At 37.7% G+C, this 20,289-nt stretch overlaps 1 protein-coding gene across 3 annotated transcripts in view; it reads left to right on the forward strand.

Moving 5' to 3' along the window:
- Window positions 1-316: 316 nt before the first annotated feature.
- The window catches only part of ZNF385B (zinc finger protein 385B), a 125,899-nt gene continuing 105,926 nt past the window's right edge, over window positions 317-20,289 (forward strand). The window contains exon 1 of one of the 3 annotated variants that reach the window (XM_066322720.1): window positions 317-617. In XM_066322720.1, coding sequence (XP_066178817.1) covers window positions 317-617 — 301 coding nt within the window. Of the gene's footprint in view, window positions 618-8,066; window positions 8,507-20,289 lie in introns of those variants that run through there. The other 2 variants (XM_066322722.1, XM_066322721.1) reach the window with 2 other exon arrangements.

Genomic DNA, 20,289 nt, shown 5'->3' on the forward strand with positions numbered 1-20,289 from the left:
GAAAATAATCCTAACCTCTGCTACAGATGCAATAATAAATCTGCTTTAAAATAGAGAGCTTGCAGAACAAAATAATGAGTTGTTGCAAGTTGCTGTGCACCGACTGTGATATGTTGCCAACTTATTATTTCTGAGCTCTGTGATGTGTCACAAATGCATTTATTTCTATATTAAGCAATGTCTTTGCAGTTTGGAACCTTATTTGTTAGAACTGGTTGTTGGGTCATGCATTAGAGCATTTTAAAAAAGAAAAGTAGTTTAAATAGTAAGGATTTGTTCCTATCTAGTAACAATTTTGTGTCTTTTCTTTGTAGGTATGAAGCGTCCATTAAGTCCTGACCACATCATTGAAGATGGGATTATGAATCAACCAGCTGTTGTTCGGGTCTTTGAAGAAAAAGGACTGAGGAATGACAGACAGGATTATCAATTAAGCAAAGAAAAAAAGAAGATACTGTTTTCCTTCTGTGAAGTGTGCAATATACAGCTGAACTCTGCAGCCCAAGCTCAAGTTCATTACAACGGGAAATCTCACTTGAAAAGAGTGAAGCAGCTAAACAATGGAAAACTCCCTACAAGTACAGCTCCTGGCACTTTGTTTGCAAGTACAAGCACAGGTACATAATTAGTTTGGGATGCTGGATTTTGGTCAAGAATTTTGAGGAAACTTTAAGCTCTACCTTCTCCACCCAACACAACCATTAAACTTAATATAGATTAATACTAGCAGTTAATAATATTTTGCCATGCTCAGAATTACTGGTGTGTTTCTTTTGCTGTGAAGCCAAGTGGTATCACAGCAATATTTCATTATTCCATTATTCCATTATATGTTGGACCTTGAAATATGGTCTATTTGAAAGTAACTCTTGTGGATCCAAGTACTTACACATTTTGTCATCTGTTTTTGTTCCCACAAGAAAGTTCTAGAGGAATGCTGCATGTGCAGGTGAAACTTTTAAATGGAATCTAGTAGAGGAACAATGGAAGAGGAGAGCTGGAATTTACAGGCCTGGCCCTTTCATTCTTTCTGTTTTCAGCCCTCTGGGTTTTAACTGCCCTCATTCACAGAATCAATTTAGGTTGGAAAAGACCTCTAAGTAAGAAGTATTTCAAAATAAGACTTTTACATACTAGGCAGAAGAAAAGTCTAAAATGTTTGGGCAAAATGCATTTAGCATGCATAATGTAAAGATACAAAGCACATAATGTGCTTTTCTATTTTTTTAGAGAGGGTTGTTTCTTTTTATTTCAGTGTTAGACTCAGTTCATAGCTACTTGAGAAAAATCTAATAGATCTCAATTTCTCATACAAGAAGTTTTCTTAATTGTATTATTTGTTTTTATTTGCTACATTAAGACACTGGCTTTGGTTTCTTTTATTTTATTTTGTGTAGAAACGGTCAAGCTGCATTGAAGGGTTTAGTTTTTTCTTTTTTCTGGTTTTGTTTCCTGTTAACAATTTTACTTGTTTTGAAGTCTGTGGTACTGTTTTCTTTGATTTAGAACTAAGAAGTATTGAGGGTATCACTTGTGTAAGGCCTGCTGAATAGCATCTAGATCACTTAATTTTGTGCATTCTTAAAATAACTGAATATCTGTGAGATTATGATTGATTTAAGATTCCTCTGTGTGTGGATCTACAATGCAAACATATAAAAACGTTTTCTATTTTTGTTGCTTTTTGTTATCTGAGCCTCTTCATCTGATGCCTTTGCTGTCATTCCTGGGGATTGAGAGCTGATGCTCTGCCACCATTACTCAAAGATTGCTCAGAATACAATTCTGTTTGCTGGAGCACATGCTTTGGGGTTACTGCATAGGTTGGGAGGTAAAATTCATGTTTCTTTGTACTTTGTTCACCCATCTCTCTATTAGGCTATATCATAGTTGTGTACTAGTTACGTTCTAGGTCTATCCAGTGCATGTTGAAATAAGCATTTTCATAGCTGAGGGTTTTTTCCTTGTGTTCATAGCATTTAGAAGAAAGAAATGCCTTACAATAGACAATTTATTATTACTGCGATTACATAAAAAATTTAATATACTCTTTAAGAACCAGTGGGAGAACAAGATTTACTGCAATGTAGTTCTCAAAGAACGTTTTCCAAAAATAACTAGAAATTAATTTTCTTATAAATTGACATTATCCAGGCTCAGTTTTAATCCATGTCCTCTGGAGTGTTATTACCTCTTGTAATGGAAGTCCTCCTTTCCCATTTCTTCGGCTAACATTGTAAACAAAACTAATTGTGCAGATGGTAAGAGAGCAATTATATTAATCTCACCTCACCAGTGAATAGGTTTTATTCCACGTGCAAAGTAAGCAAATAGCCCTCTCATACTTCACTGTTATAGCTGCACCCTTCTAACAAAGCTCCTAGTGAGCAGTTCAGCACACCTCAGGAAACTTCCTGCAAAAGCTTCTGCCAGTGTCAGGTTGGTGTTTTCCCCTGTGTTCAAAAGATAAATGTGAAATCAATAATATTCCCACTGGAAAATGAGGTGATTGTAAAATATACATGACTGTAAATTTTCCTCGACACTTCAGAAACCAGGATTACAGACCTGCCAGAACTGTCTTGATTCCGTGTGACAGAATTGATGGATCACTGACTCCAGTTCTCCCTAACACTTGGTGGACTTTCTTATAAATGGAGATGAGACATATTTTCATATTCGTTCTGTTTTGTGGTCCTCTCTGTGACAGGGTTAGAAAATCCTCAGTTGTTAGAAAATGTCTTTTTAATTTTTGACTTCTATGTTTTACATAGAAGACTACTATGTTTTACAACTATAAGATCTATTTGTTGCTCTTAACTTGCCGGTATAATGGTCGTTGTTGTACTACAATTGGAGTGTTTATTAAGATTTGATACCTGGGATTCTAGGTCCTGGCAAGAACACATTTAATTCTGTAGATGAATGGCTTTTTATTTGTTTAAAGTCTAAATATCATTTAAAAATTAGTTTAAAGTTACTTCTTTGTATTCAGAGCAAGGGTGCAATTGTCATAGGATTTAAAATATATTTAGCAATATATTTTTCTAAAAAGTTTACTCTATTTCCAGTTTATCTAGCCTCACCAGTTACTGATATATATATATATATATACACAAGCTCTTTTGCTATTGTACCTCTACCTGCAATTTAAATTACTTCCTAATAAGTAAGATTTATTATAAAGATCTAGAGCCTGCTTTTCTCTATATTGCCACAATCAGGAAATTAATGGGTTACATTAGGTAAGTTTGGTGATTTGATCTGCTCATTGAACCTCCTTTTCTTTACATTGGTGTTGAAAATTGGGGAAAAAAAAAAAAAAAGAGCATTCTACTCGGAAAATACGTTGCATATGGTGTTAGAGCTTTTCACTATTGCTTATGTTAAGGCTTGTTTATTATCAGCTGTGCCCCCCGTGTCTCACTGCAGCTCAGGGTGCAGTTCCAGCGCTGCCGCTCCCAGGCCCATCCCGGCCCCTGTGCCAGGAATAGGTGAGGGACTGACGGACGGACAGGCGGCTGGCGGAAGGACAGAGATGAACTCTCAGGAAAGCAAGGAAGTGCCTGTTCGCCTTCGCAGCTGAAGCTGGAAACGATTTCACGTGTTTCCTATGAAGGAGAAGGAAAAGCAAGGGTGGTTTCCTGCAGCCCTGGGGAGATGTATTTTGGAGGGAGCCTGTTTAAAGCTTTTCGGTGATCAGGCGCTGCTGGAGCCCGCCGAGCGCGGAGCAGAGGCCGGCCGTTCCGTGGCCCTGAAGTCCCGCTGTCCCCGCTGAGGGCACGGCCGGAGCACCCGGTGCCGAGCGCACGGCACGGCCTTGGCGAGGCGCTAACTAAAGCCGGCTGGTTTCCCCTATGCTGGCAGCGAGAGCAGCCCGCTCCGTGCCGGGGGCGATGCTCCGGAGGGAGGCGCGGCCCCCACGCGGTGGCGCTGCAGCCCGGGCCGTCAGCGATGGGTGTTCGCTCACACCGGCTCGGGCACTCCCCGCACCGCGCCCCGCGCTCCTCCCGCCGCCTCTCCGCAGGTGACAGCGGGCGTGCTCCGCGAATTCTCATCGCTTCCTCCATGGGGTGGTGTCTCCCGGTGAGTGTCTCTCCTTGCACCCATGGGAGCAGTTGGTGTAGTTTTAAGGAAGTGTACTAGAAATTCCTGTCCAAGTCCAGATTCTACAGATCTCTGGAAGCGTGTAGGAAAGTTTCATTTTTGTTACAGAAAGTGTCCAAATTTCAAAGTGGGCAAAGGAGACTTCCTTTTCTTTGGGTCCCATGCTGTTTCAAAGAGCACATACCTGCGCTTTAGAGCCCAGGTGGCGCTCTTTAATGTCCATGTGAGCTTCCCGTAGCTTTGGCAGGTGTGATGGGGGTGTCAGGATGTAGTGTTTTCTGGTAGCACCTCTGCCTTTTTGTTCTTGAAATCCCTGACCTTGCAGGACAGTTTTGGAAATGCTGCAGGACCCTAAGCCATGACCCTTTGAAAGGAACTGTGCTACGAGTTACTGTGTTAACACTGCAGTACTGAGGAAACAGGCACAGGTTGATTCACTGAGGTATTGTAAGCATTCGGTTTTGTGATCTGGTTCACAGCAATGACAGCCAGGGATTTGTTATAAAGCAAAATAAATAGATAAATTACTATACTTGTGTTGTGTTTGTGACTTAAATGAGGTCAGTAGTGGTGGTGGAAGGGAGAAGGTAAAACAGTAGTTTTGGGCATGGGAGAAGAACAAGGGATTATGGACAAGGCAGGGTTTCTTCCACTTTTGGCAACAGAGATTAGAGCTTTTTTGTCTCTTTGTGCAGTGCCATATGAATTTGTAAGTCTAGGCAACCTACCAAATTAACGGAGGCAGGGAGGCTTACGATTAAAGAACTCGGATTGTTCTTGATAGGATCCATAGTCTATATAGCTAACTTGCGTATTAGTTTTCAAAAAAAGTAGAGAGATAGAAAGTGTGAATAGTATCTTCAGCCAAAAAATTAAGCTGCTATTGATAGACATTGAGGAATTATACTGAAAATATTCCAGGTAGCCTTAAATCTACATTCCCAATTTTGGCCTCATACATGAGAGTAAGGCTTGGTGTTTTTTTGAATGAAACTGTGAATGAAATTAGCTCGCCAGATGACCCCAGATCAGTGCAGGATTAAATGATGGTTGGTTACAACAGAATGAGTCTGCAGTGCATGCTCTCATTTCACTGGAGTTTTTCCTTGTTTTTTGTTAAAAGAATCTAATCCTAATCTCAGGTCTTTGTATGTAGGCTTTAATCTTTATACGGGCCTAGACTGGCTTTCTGACAGGTAGCTTAGTTGCCATCTAAGACTGCTTTGTGCCAACGTAATGGAACTGAACTTTTGCTTACTTTAAGCCTCTTCATCTAGGTCCTCAATTCCTTCTCAGTGTTTGTCTTTCATTAATCTAAAAAAAGACAAGGATAATCCAATTTTTATTGCAGAAGATCTTTATGAATTATTCTAGCAAGTACTCAGAGGAATGCAAAGCAGCAACCAAAAGTATCTTGAAAAAGTTTGTGACCTGAGTCCTCTTAAATGTGTGCATGCATAGCTATAGAGTTAGTGCATAAGTCTGTAGAGAGCACTGTGAGCTTACTCTTTTTCTCTGTTGGGTCAAAACCTTTTTTAGACTAACAGAAGGTCAGCACTTGTTCTGCCTTCCATGTCTGCAGCTACAGCCTGATCTTTCACAAAGCAGTTTCAAGAAAGCTGCTTCTGTGGGGGCACAAAGCAGAGCAACTTCTCAGGGCTTCCCCTCTCTGTCCCCCATGAGAGAGAGCTTGCTCCATACTTTGCTGTCCTACTCTAGGTAGAATCCATTTTTTTTTTTTTGTAAAAAATTAGACTCACTAAAAAGCAAAACTGTGTCCAATATAATAGAAATAATAACAAAAAGAGTTACATGTCCATAAATAGACTTAGCTTAGTGAGCTCCTGAGAAACTTTAGTATTTCACTTCTTGCTACAGGGTACGTTGACTTTTTTCTTAGACAGTTGTCTCTTGAACAAGGTTACGTTTGGTAGATGGTACCCCATTCTTTTCATTACTTGAGTCTCTTGCACCATTTACATAAGTGATGATAGGTAATGGTATGTAACACTTTTCTTATAATATGAAATGTACTTATGATAATCAGTTGCTGTTTCTTTCACAGAATATGCTGAATTGGAAGGGACCCAGGATTATGATTAGCTGCTTTGAAATTAAGCAGATTTATTGTATTAATTTTGGACACTTGGTACTCCTCACAAAATGTTGATGATGAGAGTTAATATAAGGCCCAGAACTGACAATAAAGTTGGTTTCTTATTTGCCAATAGCTACCCTCTGTATCTATAATTTCTGTTCTTTGAGTAGCTGCACTGCAAAAGTTCTTGTTAAACTAATAAAAATATTAAGTAGATAATATGTGCCCTCACTGGTAGTCTTCAGGGGGAAAAAAAAAGGGCAATTATTTTACTGAGGTCAGTTGTTTTAAAGTAATTGATAACTTGCATCAGAGCAAAACATTTAAAAATTCCCTAATTCCCTAATGACAAATTGAAATCATAACTCTTGAAGTTGGTAAAGGTTATCAGACCAATTATTTATCACTAGACTCCATTCTTTTTGAGGTGGGGAACATATGAATGACATTAGGTAAGCAAACAGAATATGGAATGATTATGGAAAAAAGCGGTTTATAGGGGAGGGGTCCTTTGGGTGGAATGTGGAAGGATTTCAAAACAAAATTGGATGGTGCATCCTTTGTCACTACTTCGCATAGATATATTCAGTTTAACCTCTCTTCAAGGACAGTTATGCTGTGGTAAAAAAATCAGCATTTAAGATATCAGAAAATCAGATATCCTAGAGTCTAAGACCAAAACCAAATTCACCAGCCATAGTTTCAAGCTGAGAATGGCTGCAGAGTGGTGGTGACACAACTTCTGCTTCAGTTGGGAGCATATCCCTAGTCATTTAATCACTTTGGGCATGGCCTGGAGAGCTTCTCAACATCAGTTCGTTGATGTTTCTGCAAGAATTTCTTCACTGTCTCACTGAAGAATGTGGTCTACTGTTTAGAGGTGTAGACAGCTGAGATGAAAAGGGATGTATAAATTCAGACATTTTTATTCATATGCATTTCTAACCATGATTTCTGCATTAAAACTACTGGAAAAAATAAAATAATGAAGTCAGGTTTGTTTCTTATTTTTTACCTTGTGAAAGGAAAACTGATATCTTCTCTGCATAGCAATTTTTCTCATCTAGGATCAGATCCTGTCAAAATTTCTCTCATAATTATCTTGTGACCCAGCAGCATATTTGGATAACTGTACAGGTAATATAATAAAAAACTCCCATGTGTTTCCACATCTTGAAAACCTAGTTCTGATTACGTCTGTCTTATTCTGTCTATCTCTGGGTGTGAGTATGCACAGCAATACATGCTCTGTTACCTTTCTGGGGAAAGAAAACCTCTGAAGTACCTGAAAAGACAAAAAGATGTACATTGCAAGAAGTCCATGTGGGAGTAGGAAAAGCATGAATTTAATAAGTCATGGAGATTTTTCATAGTAAGTGATTTAAAATTACTGTTGTCTTAGAAGGATGAAGGCATCAGTCATAATGTCATGCTTTTAGTGGATTTTTTTTTTAATATAAATACTTAATCTGCTAGACTGTACAGGTCTTTGTTGGGTCAGTATTCTAAATGTTTTCACTCAAATATTTATTATTCTTTTTAATAGATATCCTGGGTTTTAATATGTAATAGACTTAGTCTGTTACATGGTTAAAAAATACGTATTACATTTGCATAATTTTGAATTAATCTTATTTAGAAATGCTGTAAGGAATCATTAATTTTTATTGCTGGATTCCCCCCCCCCCCCCCAATAATGAACCTCATCACAATACAGGCTGCTGATTCTCCCCTGTCTCGTGTTCGTTGTAGAAAAGACAGAGCTATTTTTAACATTTACACAGTCTAGATAGATGATTCCTCATTCTGTATGGTTTGGAGCTGAAGCTGTAGAGCCTTTCATAATCACATCCTTTTATTTTTTTATGGTTTGTTTGAATTTGATCTCAGTAGCTGATTCCGTGCATTGATAATGAAGGCTTGGGTTGCCTGATTCTCAGCATAAATTCAGGCAGACTTCTACTCCGACAGGGCTCTGTGTTTCGGTACGCATGGAGATACAGAACTGAAATTGCTCTGCTTTCTTTACAAATGACTCAGAGTGTGCTTGTCCTTCCCTAAAATGTTGCCAGCGTGTGAAGGATTTTCAATGAGCAGTGCAATAAGCCGGCATCTGGGAAGGTTTGAGGCTGCTCTGGTGTAGCAGTGAACTGTCACACAGATGACTGGGGCTGGAGCCAACACTCTGTAGCACCGTAGATCATACTGGTCACATACTGGAAGTTTTGTTTATGTAACTTGGTTGCTGTTTAACCTGCTTAAATAGTATTGCCATAATGTGGAGTGGGCTTCCCAGTAGAGGTGAGTCTGGTTTTTATTATTAAACTTCACTGAATTGCTTTGTGCTACGACATTAAGAGTGGATGCTTACATGTTTGGCATTATTTCTGTATGCAGTGCATTTCTGTTTCAGTTATTCCAGTGGAAAGGATAATAAAAACGGCAAGGCATATAATGCATCTTTTTCTTCTCTTCTTATTTCAGTATTAAAAGTAACTAAATATGTGGCAAGCTCCCTTTCCTTGCTTGCTGTTTGCAGAGGGCATCTTTCCAGTAGGTGACTTCCTATGCATTTTAAATGTTTTTTGAATGTCAGTGATGCTGTGTTATTGTTGTAGAAAGAAGCTTATTAGCAATGTGAACAAATACCTCTTACCAGAGCTTGCTTTCTGGCTTGTTAAATCTCAAAGTATAGTTACAATGATGTGTGAAACACAAGAGCTGTCGGATTCTTCAGATAGACGAAAAAAAGTAAAGAATTAAATAGATTGTATACTGGATTTGACATATTACATATGTCTGTCATTCTTAATATTAAAAGTTATGATCTATCATGCCCAGGACAGCTTCCAGTAATTCATTTGCACTGACAGCTTTCTTTGAGAAGGGTATAAAATTACTGTCGTTTCTCCCTAACGAGTTAAATTTGAGCTTTAGTGCACCAAGTTTTATTTAAGGGAACAGATAGTGTGCTGAAGGTAGCCTGTGAAGTTCTAGTAGTACATCTTTAAGCTTGGAAGTATTATTGCAAACTAAACAGAGTTTGGACTTGTGTGTTTCAAAAGAGGGGGTTTTTAATTGAGAATTTCACCTATAGCAGAACAAAAAAAATTAGTTCATTTGAGTTACTTATTAAGCTCTGCTGTTTTGCAAATACTGAGTTGGTGAGGTGAGACCTCCTATGATTATATTTGTGTATGCTGATAGTAATTTTTTTAATAAAATAATGAAATATGTTGAAAAATATTTATTAAATATTTTTTCTTGCTTGTTATAGAAATGTCTGTGCTTACTATGTAAAGACTGCTGTGGGTTTTTTTGTGTTTTTTTGGTTTTTTTGGTTTTTTTTTTTCTTCTGAGGAACTAGGACAGCTCATGCTTTTTCCTGCTAAATATATTTATGAGGCAGCTGTTTTATAGCTTTCAGCTCCAAAGTTATAGATAAGTGTGTATTTGTTTGACAGAAGATTCGAGAATTTCCATTTACTGCCAGTACATGTAAAGCTTGGCTAAGCAAACTGCATCAGGAGCACACACCATTTGTATTAGCCAATCTGTCTTTGCAAGTCCCAGGGCCACTATCTTGCTAGAAGCCACTGTGTGCTTTTGAAAGCATGAAATTAGTTTTATACTGAGCACATAGTTTCTCATTTAGCAGTTCTTTTTATGGTAATGGTCAATTTATGGTTCAGTGCCAGAATTTTGGTTTTCTGTCAAAGCTGATAGCTTCTGCTAAGGTGTTCTTTGGAGATAAAGAGAAACAAACAAAATCCAAAACAACACCCCACCCCCCCTCCCCTCCCCAAAAAATGTAGTTTGTGGTGGGGATCCTGGGAAGATGCAAATAAAAGAAAGTTCTCCTGAATTATCTAACTCCTGACATTGCTGATAGCATTTTGGAATTATTTTGTTGTAGTGTTTCAGAAAACATTTGTCATTCATGACATAAAATTATTAAATTAATTGTCACCTTTTTATACTTTGTAAGGGGTTTTTCACTTTCTTTTTCCCTATGGCATGTAAAATTTCTGTCTCTCAACACTAATTTTTTTATCTGCTTAATTAATGATTAAGGTTCAAATGCACTTGAAAAATGTATATGAAGCACCCTAACCATTCAGGGTGATTTTTAGAAAGCAGCTTTAGATTGTTACGAGCTTTTCCCTTTCTTCAAGAATCTATAAAAGTCATAATAAGTTGTTATTAAGACCTTTGTTACACATTTTTTAATACATGTAATTCATAAATTGATAAACCAACTTATTTTTAACCTGTGTCTTGTTCTTGGCAGATTTTTGTTGTTTTTCTAACTAAGCCAGATTTGTGACTCTTCCCTCACTAGGAGCTATGCTTGATGAAAGGTTAATGTGGTTAATGTTGTGTACTTCACTTGGGTTACTCTGCCTAGCCTGCATTGTTCTGTCATGCATATAGGCAATCTAAAATTGCATTGCTTTTAATCTATTTCACAATTCTGACGTGATCCCAAAATAAGCATGTTTAATGATACAAGATTTGTTTCTCTGCTCAGTTCTGTCAGCAAGGAGCAAAATTTGATGTTGCTTTTTTTCTTTTGTGTGCAAGATGTGGTTTGCTCTAGAGCTGGTAATCCTGTTCCACCTACTGTTATGCCTGCCTGGGATAAGACAAAGCTGGAGGTCTTAGTTCCCTGAAGTTTAGTTAGAATTAAATGTAAGCTAGTCTACCCATTTTCTATGACTCCATCATCATGGAGGAGAAGAAGAAGTAGAAGCTATGGAGATGACTGCCCTTTGTCAGAGGCACTTGGAAGCACAGCAGTCCCACTTCAGCAAGGCTCCCTTCTCAAAACCAAGTTTGGATGCTTCTGTAGTCATGCAAGAGGTGCATACTGGCAGCTTAACTATATATTGTTGTTCTAGGACCTTGTTAATGTCATTTTAGGACCTTTGAGTAAGTTTGCTTGCTGTACTTCAGTATGTTTAAAGGCTCCCCGGCAGAAAATATTATGAACGTTTAGAAAACAATGTGTGATACATTGTTACCATGGCATATAAAATTTGTTTTATTTCTCTAAGTGCTTGAGCTAGAGTGCCTTTCTTTGTGCTTTTATTTTTTGGCAATTCTTTGTATCATTATGAATATAAGCTTGCCAAAATGCAATCTGGTTTCTTCTTTGTTTCAAGATGGTTTTTGCAAGTTCCTTTTACCTTAAAGATCTTGCATCTTCTTCCAAGTGTCTTTATTGTTGCATGTTTCCCTTCCTGCCATTTCACACTGGTAGTCCAAATGAGAGGCAAGATTTGGTGTGTTTGTTGTGCTGGACAAAACTACTTCACATCCTGGTGTGGAGCTCTATTGCTTCTCTATCCATTCTCTAGCCATTTCTGTATCGGATGGTCAGGTATCATATGGCACTGTAGTTTTAATTTCTTCTGCTTTGGAAGGCATCAGTGTTATAGTCTGGTGATCTTTTGCACTTTTGCAGTATTCAGGGGGTAGCAGCTTCTCTACTGCCAAGATGATTTTACAAGGAGATTCAGAAGAAGAGGACACTAAGCTGAAAGGAAAAGAAAGAGGAAGCGATTCCATATTAGTCACTTGACTCTGGGATCCAAATCTGGCTAAGCTCTTGGTGGAAATTTTGAAATTTGGTTTTTTTTTAGTGAAGGTCACTGATGAATCCTGCCAGAAGAGCTGAGTGCACTGAGAACTGTAGTTCACTGTGAAGCCCTGTTGAAGCTTTACTACTGAAGCTCAAGTTTGTGTTTTTTCCTCTCTGTAGGTTAAAGAGCCAGAGATGTTCTGGAGGTCTCACCCAGAATGTTCAGCCAAGAAATTGTCTTTTTTTTAAACTATGCTTTCTGTTCTGTTGGATTTTGAGCAGTGCTCATAACATGACTCTGAAGGGAAAATGAACTAACTTACTTCCCTCTTTCACATATGTTTTTGTGTTCCTGTAAGGATGTGGGGATTTTTATTTTTAGTTGAAAGTGAGGAAAGCTGGGTGTGTTTTGATCTCCAGAGGTGTAAGGAGAGTTCTTTTGTATTGATACCAGCAGTCAGAGCAGATGAAAGGCTAAATTCCTTAGCCTTGGGTAGGTTCAAGACCTACACTGAAGTGTTTGTGTCTCTGACTGAGCAGTGCAGATCTTGAGAGGAGATGAGGAACTCTTTTCAATACTCAGTGAATAGAGGAATACAGCTTCCTTAAGGATTGAGGTTTTGAAATTCATATAGTGTGTTGCAAGAGCTACTTGAGGGAAAGGATAGGACTGTGAAAGCTCAGTGGACAAAGTTTTCCCTTGAAGCAACTTGTGAAATGGTCAGACTTTGGGCAAGAATTTGTGTTATGATGCATTTGGTAATACCACTTGTTAGAGTATGGGTTGCCCTGGAGGGTGGAGGAGATCTGTGTTCAGATCACCTGTGCTCAGGTGATGAAAGGAAATTTCCATGACAAAAGACTTCTGAGGTTACTGTGGTGTGTCCAGTTTTGGATTCTTTTGTTTGGTTTTGCTAGCGGTACACATTGGTACTGTTTATATTTTTACTGAAGTAGAAAAGACAGAGCAGGTCTCTGGTGTACGAGTTTCCCTTTTGCTTGCTTCAAGCGTCCTGTGATGGCAGAAGTTGAAACACCGTGCCTGAGTTTGTAGCTTCCACCTCAGGGTCTCCATTTTCTTCAGGATATTTCATAGTAAGGGTGGAGAGATGAGGGCGATGTAAGAAATCCATGTAGGAAGTTCTTAAAATTGTCTGTTTTTCTGCTCAAGCTGGATTCAAAATTTTCACACATGTGCATCTCCTCTGGCTCAGCCTTGAGTGTTTGCAATGATGACATCCTGAAATGTTTTGTGACTGAGCATTTAAATATGAGCAGGAATTGAGGTGGTTTTTTTGTCAGGCGATCAAACTTAAGTGGAACATGGAGAAAATAAAGAGGTGAGGAAGATTCATAGGCTTTAGAGTGGCACATCTGGATAAAGAGACACAAAAATCACTTCATCAAGGAAAAACAGACTAGTTGGAAAGGATTGAAGATTATTGTTAAGAATTGCAATTCGTGTATTGTGGCCAGCTTTGTTAGTGGTACCATTTGAGCCTGATGCATCTCTAGTAAGGTTCTGAATAGTAAAAATCAATCTATTAAGTAATCATTGTAGTAAGCTCTTTTTAAGGAAGCATAAACAGCACTTAGCTCCTGTATACCCAGATTATTTCTGAAAATAAGATTTAAGCTTTTCAGTCACTTTGGCTGCTGAGACTTTGAGAAAAGCCAAATTTGGAACACCAGGACTGTATTGACTGGGGAGTAGATCTTTATGAAAACATTCCCAGGTTTTGGGTATTTTAAACATGTGACTTAAGTACAAATATTGTTGTCCATTTATTTTATCAGTTGCAAACACTCATTTTAATAATTTGCCCTATCTAATAAATATTTCTCCTTCAAGGAAAAATCATCTTTTTTTCTTTCAATCTTCCTCAAAACAAACAAGTCAACATTGTTTCAGAGATTTTCACATTACCTTGCATGAAAAATATTTGAGTTGACAGTGTTCTTTTAAGTGTATATTAGACTTCTACTCTGGTTATTAGTTGTTGCTTGGTATGTATGCTTAATGTGCTTATTTTTTGCTTAAATTTTTGGTAGGTGATGGAATGCCAGGCATATACTTTGCCTTAGACTAAATTCAGTTGTTTTATTTATTTTTGCAATTTTGCTTCAAAACTACTTGTTATGATTATCCAGACTTGAAATCAGTGGTTGAATTGGGCAGAAAAAGCTATGTGTATTTTAAAAGTATTTCTACTTTATACTGCTTTCCTCATTTGGAAGCTTGGTGTTGCTTTGATAGATAGCACACTACCCTGACTGCTTCAAGTCATCCCTTTGCAAGGTTGATGCAGTACATCAAAGCTGTTTTAACTGCTTTAAATAACTAAGATAAGACTCCTTATCTCAGGAATTGTCATTCATTAATTGAATATCTGCAGAGTGGGGAGCAGGGCTGTGTTGTTTCTGCTGGCTGCAGATTAGCAGTCTGTTCTGCTGCTCACAGCCTCACCCATCCCGTGCCTGGGGTGATCATTCTCAGAACCCACAGCTATGCACAGGGGAGCTGCTCCAGCCCCTCTCCAAGAGCATCTGCCCTGCCCGTGCAGCACTGACCCCTCTGTGGCAAGAGCAAACTGCTGGGAGAGCCCTAGGAGTTGAGAACTACATGGGCACCTCATCCAGTCTCAGACAGGGAGCATGCATGGAATCTGGATGAAAAATAGCAATTTTTATTCTGTCTTGAGTGGTCAAATACATGCAGCTAGAAATTACATATCCTAAAATGTGTCAAAATAGCAGCTTTTAGTAGGCAGCTGAGTGAAGATAAATGGCAAGAAACTGCTGTGCTATTGTGCTACCTGGCCTGAAATTGAAATCCCTTTACTCAGTATATTATTTTCTAGGCTATCTATTGCATGAACATGTTGTTTACTGCCTACTTTTAATAGAGTTCTTGGGCTAGGAGAAATTGTTATGCAAAGTCAAAGTTTCAGGAGTTGCACAGCTGGTAGAGCAGGCAGTAACAGTGCAGACACACAGAGGAGGAGCCTTTGAGGAACCATAATCACTTGGAAACTTTTTTCCCCTTTCTTCTTTTCCCTTTGATGTTGCTGAACGCTAGTGGAACGTGATGGTACCGCTGTGGTGTGGAGCAATCAGTTTCCAGTGCAGAGAGAAGTCTGAAGGGACATCAACCAATTAACTGAAAATAATGGGAAAATTATTATTGTTACACTAATCAAAGTTAACTTGTTACCAAGAAATTTAGAAGTCAATGCATCTGTAAGCCATGTATGGTCTACTGTGACAGTTCTGGAATAAACAAAGTCAGAATCAGTGCATCCACTGGGGCTCATAGACTCTGAGGACCGAAGGAATCACCAAGCCTTATCTATTCTACAGTACTGGAGAAAATAATCTCTCGCATTAATTCCTTTGGGAGAAGAAATTGCTTTCCCAAATATGCCAGTGTTTGCTGTTAAGTGCAATAAATCTGCAATTCAACTAGAACACATTATTTAGAGACACATTCAAGTTCAATTTAAGGACTTCAGGATGTGATGAATTTACTTGTTACATTGTTGAACTGTTTAAATGAACCTTTACCTATGCAGTTAAGAACTGCACCTCACTGCCAATTTGAATTTTCTAATTACATGCTTAGGAGGTCCCTTTTCCTCTCTACTATTAAAGAATCTCCATGATTAGATACGTTCTCCTTATAAAATGGCAAGGAATCTTGATTTCAAGTCCAACACTGTTTGTATTAAGGATGCAATTACAAGCAGAGATTGTTTAACATTTGAAAAGGTTATGTATGACTTTTTTAATAACATGATTTTACATCAGTGGCCTCTGACTTGCTGATGAATCAGAACAACTTTGCCTCCACAGTTGTGGACTGTTGGGTCCTGGCGTTTAATGTCTGCATGACATACTTGTAACTGGAACAAATATTCTTTCAACCAAGAGTGAGTTCATAAAGCTCCCTTTCTTTGCATCAAGTTAGAAGCATGATACTGATACTTCTCAAGATTTTCTGGACTTCTGCTGTCTTTTCCTCTCCAGTTATTTTCAGCTGGCAGGATCAAGCTTTTCTCTGTGAAAGGAGAGTAATTTTCCAGGTGAAATTCCTTGCTTATGGTATGGACTGCTTGTTTTGCTCCTTTGTAGAGGTTGGACTCCATTTCTAATACTGTATTTTAAATACTGAAAGGCAGCTATGTAGCAGCTCTGTGTCCACTGTTTGGTACTATCTGAGATGTACAGTGTCACAAAGTTATTTTACCAATTTAAAAAGAAAAAATGCACAATATTTAACTTAATTTTGATGTAGGGTTTGTATTGGCATAGCTTTATCTGGTTTCCTGTAGGTGATGTGTTCTAATCATGTTGCCTGATTTTCTTGGTAGTAGTTTCAAAAGCTTTCATTGGTCTAAAGCATTGAGTGAAGACAGGAAGTGGAGAATAGATATTCTAATCAGCTTGTAAAGACTCTGTGTGTATGATTTACCTGACAGAGGTTTCCTTACAGTTTTACCTAGGTTTTGGGACAAGAATATGTGTACTCTATTCATGTAAATAATTTTGTTGAGTTTTTGTCTTTTTTGCATTCATTAGTACTGACAGTCATGCTCATTAGCCATTGTCTTTTTCTCACTTCATTTTATTGTTTAGAGACAATATCATCCAGACTTATATTTAGACTATTATCCTTGGAATGTCTTTACATCCTTTGGAGCATGTCCCCAGCAGCTACATCCATCTATCCACAAAGATTTCTTTCTGTACTTTGTGGGAAGAGTGGGAAGCACAGCATAAGCATACTAATTTATCTGGACAAGTAATTCCTTCCTGTTTTACCCTTTTACTTAAGGTTAAATGCTTACAGTTGGGTTGCACAGAACTGTCTTGACAAGATGTACTGTTAACAGGCTTGCTCCTAAGCCTGTGACTATAATACTAATATAATAATTTTTCTAATACTTTGCAAGTTGGTGTTCACTATTTCTGATTCCAGAGAGTGTGCTGCCAGAATATGGCCTCTTTTTTCTCTCTTGATTCTAAACTTTCTCCTACAGAAGTAGGAATGAAAAGGCTCTATGAATTCAAGTATTGCTTGGAATTTATTTTTGCAGTTTGCTTGAAACTTGACCTTTATCTAAGCCCTTCTCACTGCTGAGTCAGGGTATGTGTACCTGTATTCAGGATTTTGAGAGTGCTGCCCATGAATAAATAAAAAATAACATGGCTTAAATTAAAGAAGAACATTATTTTGTAGCACAATCTAAAGTGAAAAGGCTCAAACTAAAACTCTCTTTTGCACATCACTGAATGTCTGGGAAAGTTGGTCACTCCTGAACTGCCTGCTTTTTCTCCTGCTGTGTAAGCCTTCCCTCTACTTTCCTCTTCTGAAGTCCAGTTACCTCAGGTTAGTTACTTATTTTTCCTGAAACATCATCTTACATCTTTTAGTTCAAATTTTATGGTAGTATTTTCTCCTTTTATATTAGATTTTTCTTTTAGTATCAGGGTTTGTAATTGATTTTTCTGTACAGTGAAGCAAAAATGTGGTGTGTTTTCCAGTGGCTTACATTCCTTTAGCTGCAAAATTAACTGAAGTCTAACTTTGAAGGTTTGATTTTTATTTTTTTTTTCCTTTGGTAAACAACTATTTTTACTGGACCTTTTTAATTGAGGTTGCTAGTAACTGCTGAGAAAAAAAAAGCCAAAAAAAGCCGTTTTTTTGGTAAATAAAGCATTTATGGAGAGATGAAAGTATTTTCCTTCCAACTTTTCACAAACTTGGTGAGCTTAGATTGGTTCCTCTAAAATGACAACATGTCAAGTGTTTTTCCTCTTTCATCATCTCTCAGTGGCGTGTACATCTGAGGCTTCTGATCTTTGGCTTAAACTACTGCTAAGGTTTCATTATAAATGTGCCACCTACTGGAGCAAAAGGCCCATCAGCAAATATTTATTAATGTTATCTTCTCCCAGATGCATTTGCATAGTAATTTCTTGCTAGATTCCTGTGCTTATGGTTGTCAAATCTACACTGCTTTTTGTCAGCCTCACCATAGGGTATGACAATGGCAATAAGAATTGGAGGGGATACAGAGCATGAAGGTTTAATAACATGCCTTAAAAAAAAAAAAAAAAAAAAAAAAAAAAAAAAAAAAAAAAAAAAAAGAGTAATTGATATGCTGAATTATAATGAAAAAATACCGGCCTGAAATTAATGTCCAGTAAGGGAATCTTAAATTCATAGGTAGTCTAAGTCTTGATTTCATGATGGAAAAAAAATAAAAATCACTTAATTGTTCAATGTAGCCTTGTAACAAAAAAGAAAATTTAAACAAGTTTTTAGATGATGCAGTAGTTTTTTGTAGTAGTTGTTTTTTTAAAAAATCTTTGGTCTTGTCTTGGCGTAGGATTAGTCATGATCATCTTTACAAATGAGAAGCATTTTGCTTGGAGCTTGTTGTCTTTTATGTTGCCATAATGAAATGAATGACTATTTGTATTGCATATATGTCTTAAGAGCTACAGTTCTATTGTGCTAGACTTGTACAGAATTATGGAAAACACTTATTCCCAAAATTTTTAAATCTGTCTTTGAAAGATAAGGCATTAAGACAGTAGTGCAAACTAGAAGTGATCTAGAGTCATCTAGGAAAAATTGCTCTGCTAAACTCAAATGATTTTCTGATGTTTCTCATGAAAGTGAGTGCTTGTTTGGCAACAGTTGATTGTATCACAGTAGAGAAATGTCTAATGTATTAATAAAATAAGAAGAGGAGCTTCCTGAAAAGTCATCTGTTTTGCTGCATATTAAATTTATTTGTCCTGTAGGACAGTCTTTGACTTAGGCAGGGTTGTCTCTTTTTAATTGGGCTAACCATGATGTAGCTGTTATGTTAACGAGACAGCTATAAAATTTGGTGGTTTTCTGTACTCAAGTTGCTGTTTTCTTTCCATGCCTTGCAAGTAAAGCTCAGCCATGAGGGCATTTGCTTTTGAAAAGGAAGAATGAGTCAAGGAACCACCCTCAGAAAATGAGCGTGCCGTCTAACCAGCTATGAAGGAGGAGGTAGGGAGCTCTCTGACCTCTTCCCATCTCAAGCTGTGGTGCAGGTTGCAAAGGCACAGGTTTCCAGGTCCTCAGTGCTAAATGCAGAGGTCCCAACTAGGCTTGTGGAACCTTCAACTTCCATTGTACTTCAACAAAAATATCATTTACTTAAATTTTTAACACAGATTTGTAAGGATATAATCAGTGTCCTTTTACACTGCCTGTTCCTTCTTTTCATCTGTCTGATGCTGTTAAACTGTGTGTTACTTTGGACATGTTGGGATGGCGTTACATATTATTTGGTCAGTATACCATAGATAAATTAAATGCAAGTATCCGTGATCGACTGTCTAGGATGTTGGTGCTGATAGGGCTCTGTGGCACACTGGGATGGCACAGTAATCAGGAGGTAGTAGCACAATACTTTTCTTCAGGTTTTGAACCTACTTTTCTGCATTCAAGGGGGAAATTGAATTTATGGGTCACAGATATTTGTTGCCTAAATTCCCTTTTGAGTTCTGTATTTGATAATTAAATGACAGATTTAATATTTCTAGATAAGGGGAATTGAAGTTTCATGTTGAAACTGCTTATGAAAAATATAAATTACTTTTCTTTTTCTTCAGTAAGTGATGATCAGACTGTGTCTTCTGCAGTTCTGTGCAACAGGCCAGGGTATATGTCTGGCTTCTCTCCAGGCACTGGAGTGTGCTGGGGCAGGAAGCATGCTGCTTGCAGGAACAGTGCTCACATTTCCATTGGCTGGAAAAGTAGGAACATCAGCTGGAGTCGTTAATGTTGTTGTCTTTAGGGGTGCCTGTAGCTGATCTGCCTGCTTTCCGAGAATAGGACACTGAAGCCAGTAAATAAGGCAATAAAATATTTCACACCTAATAAATTTCATACCAAAATTTCAAACCGAAAGCAAAAAAAATCTGAGCAGTTTGAGGAAGAACAGAGTTGTTCCAAATGTTAAGAGATTGAGGTAGTATAGAGAAGGCAAGGATAAGAAAAAGCCCTGCTATTTTTATAGGAAGAGGTAAAGCTTGTATCTCAGGAAACTTCTGAAATGCTTTAAAATACTTCAGTAATGAAAATAACAGAAAAGGGAAGTAAATCCTAAGCAACGTCTGAGAGTAAAAACATTCAATGTGCATGAATGTTACTCAACAAAATAAGTGACTACAAGAACATATGCCAAGGAAGTATTCAAAATAAGTAGAATAAAAGTAGAATGAAGCAGTACAGAAAAGAAATGTTAAAAAAAAAAATCAAGTCCTGCATGCATTTCTATGGGCATGTGGAACTAATTCAAAGTTTCTTCATAACTGAGCTTTTAAGAATAAAGAAGTCCCTTCTTTGTTATTCACTAAATTGAAAATGTTGTTCAAAGCATGATTTGATTTTTTTGTCAGAAATTGTTTGGTTATTAGTCTTTTGTCTAATGGGTTAAATCAGATGTCTTTA

Source organism: Sylvia atricapilla, chromosome 7, assembly GCF_009819655.1.
Source record: "Sylvia atricapilla isolate bSylAtr1 chromosome 7, bSylAtr1.pri, whole genome shotgun sequence".
Taxonomy (NCBI): Eukaryota; Metazoa; Chordata; class Aves; order Passeriformes; family Sylviidae; genus Sylvia; species Sylvia atricapilla.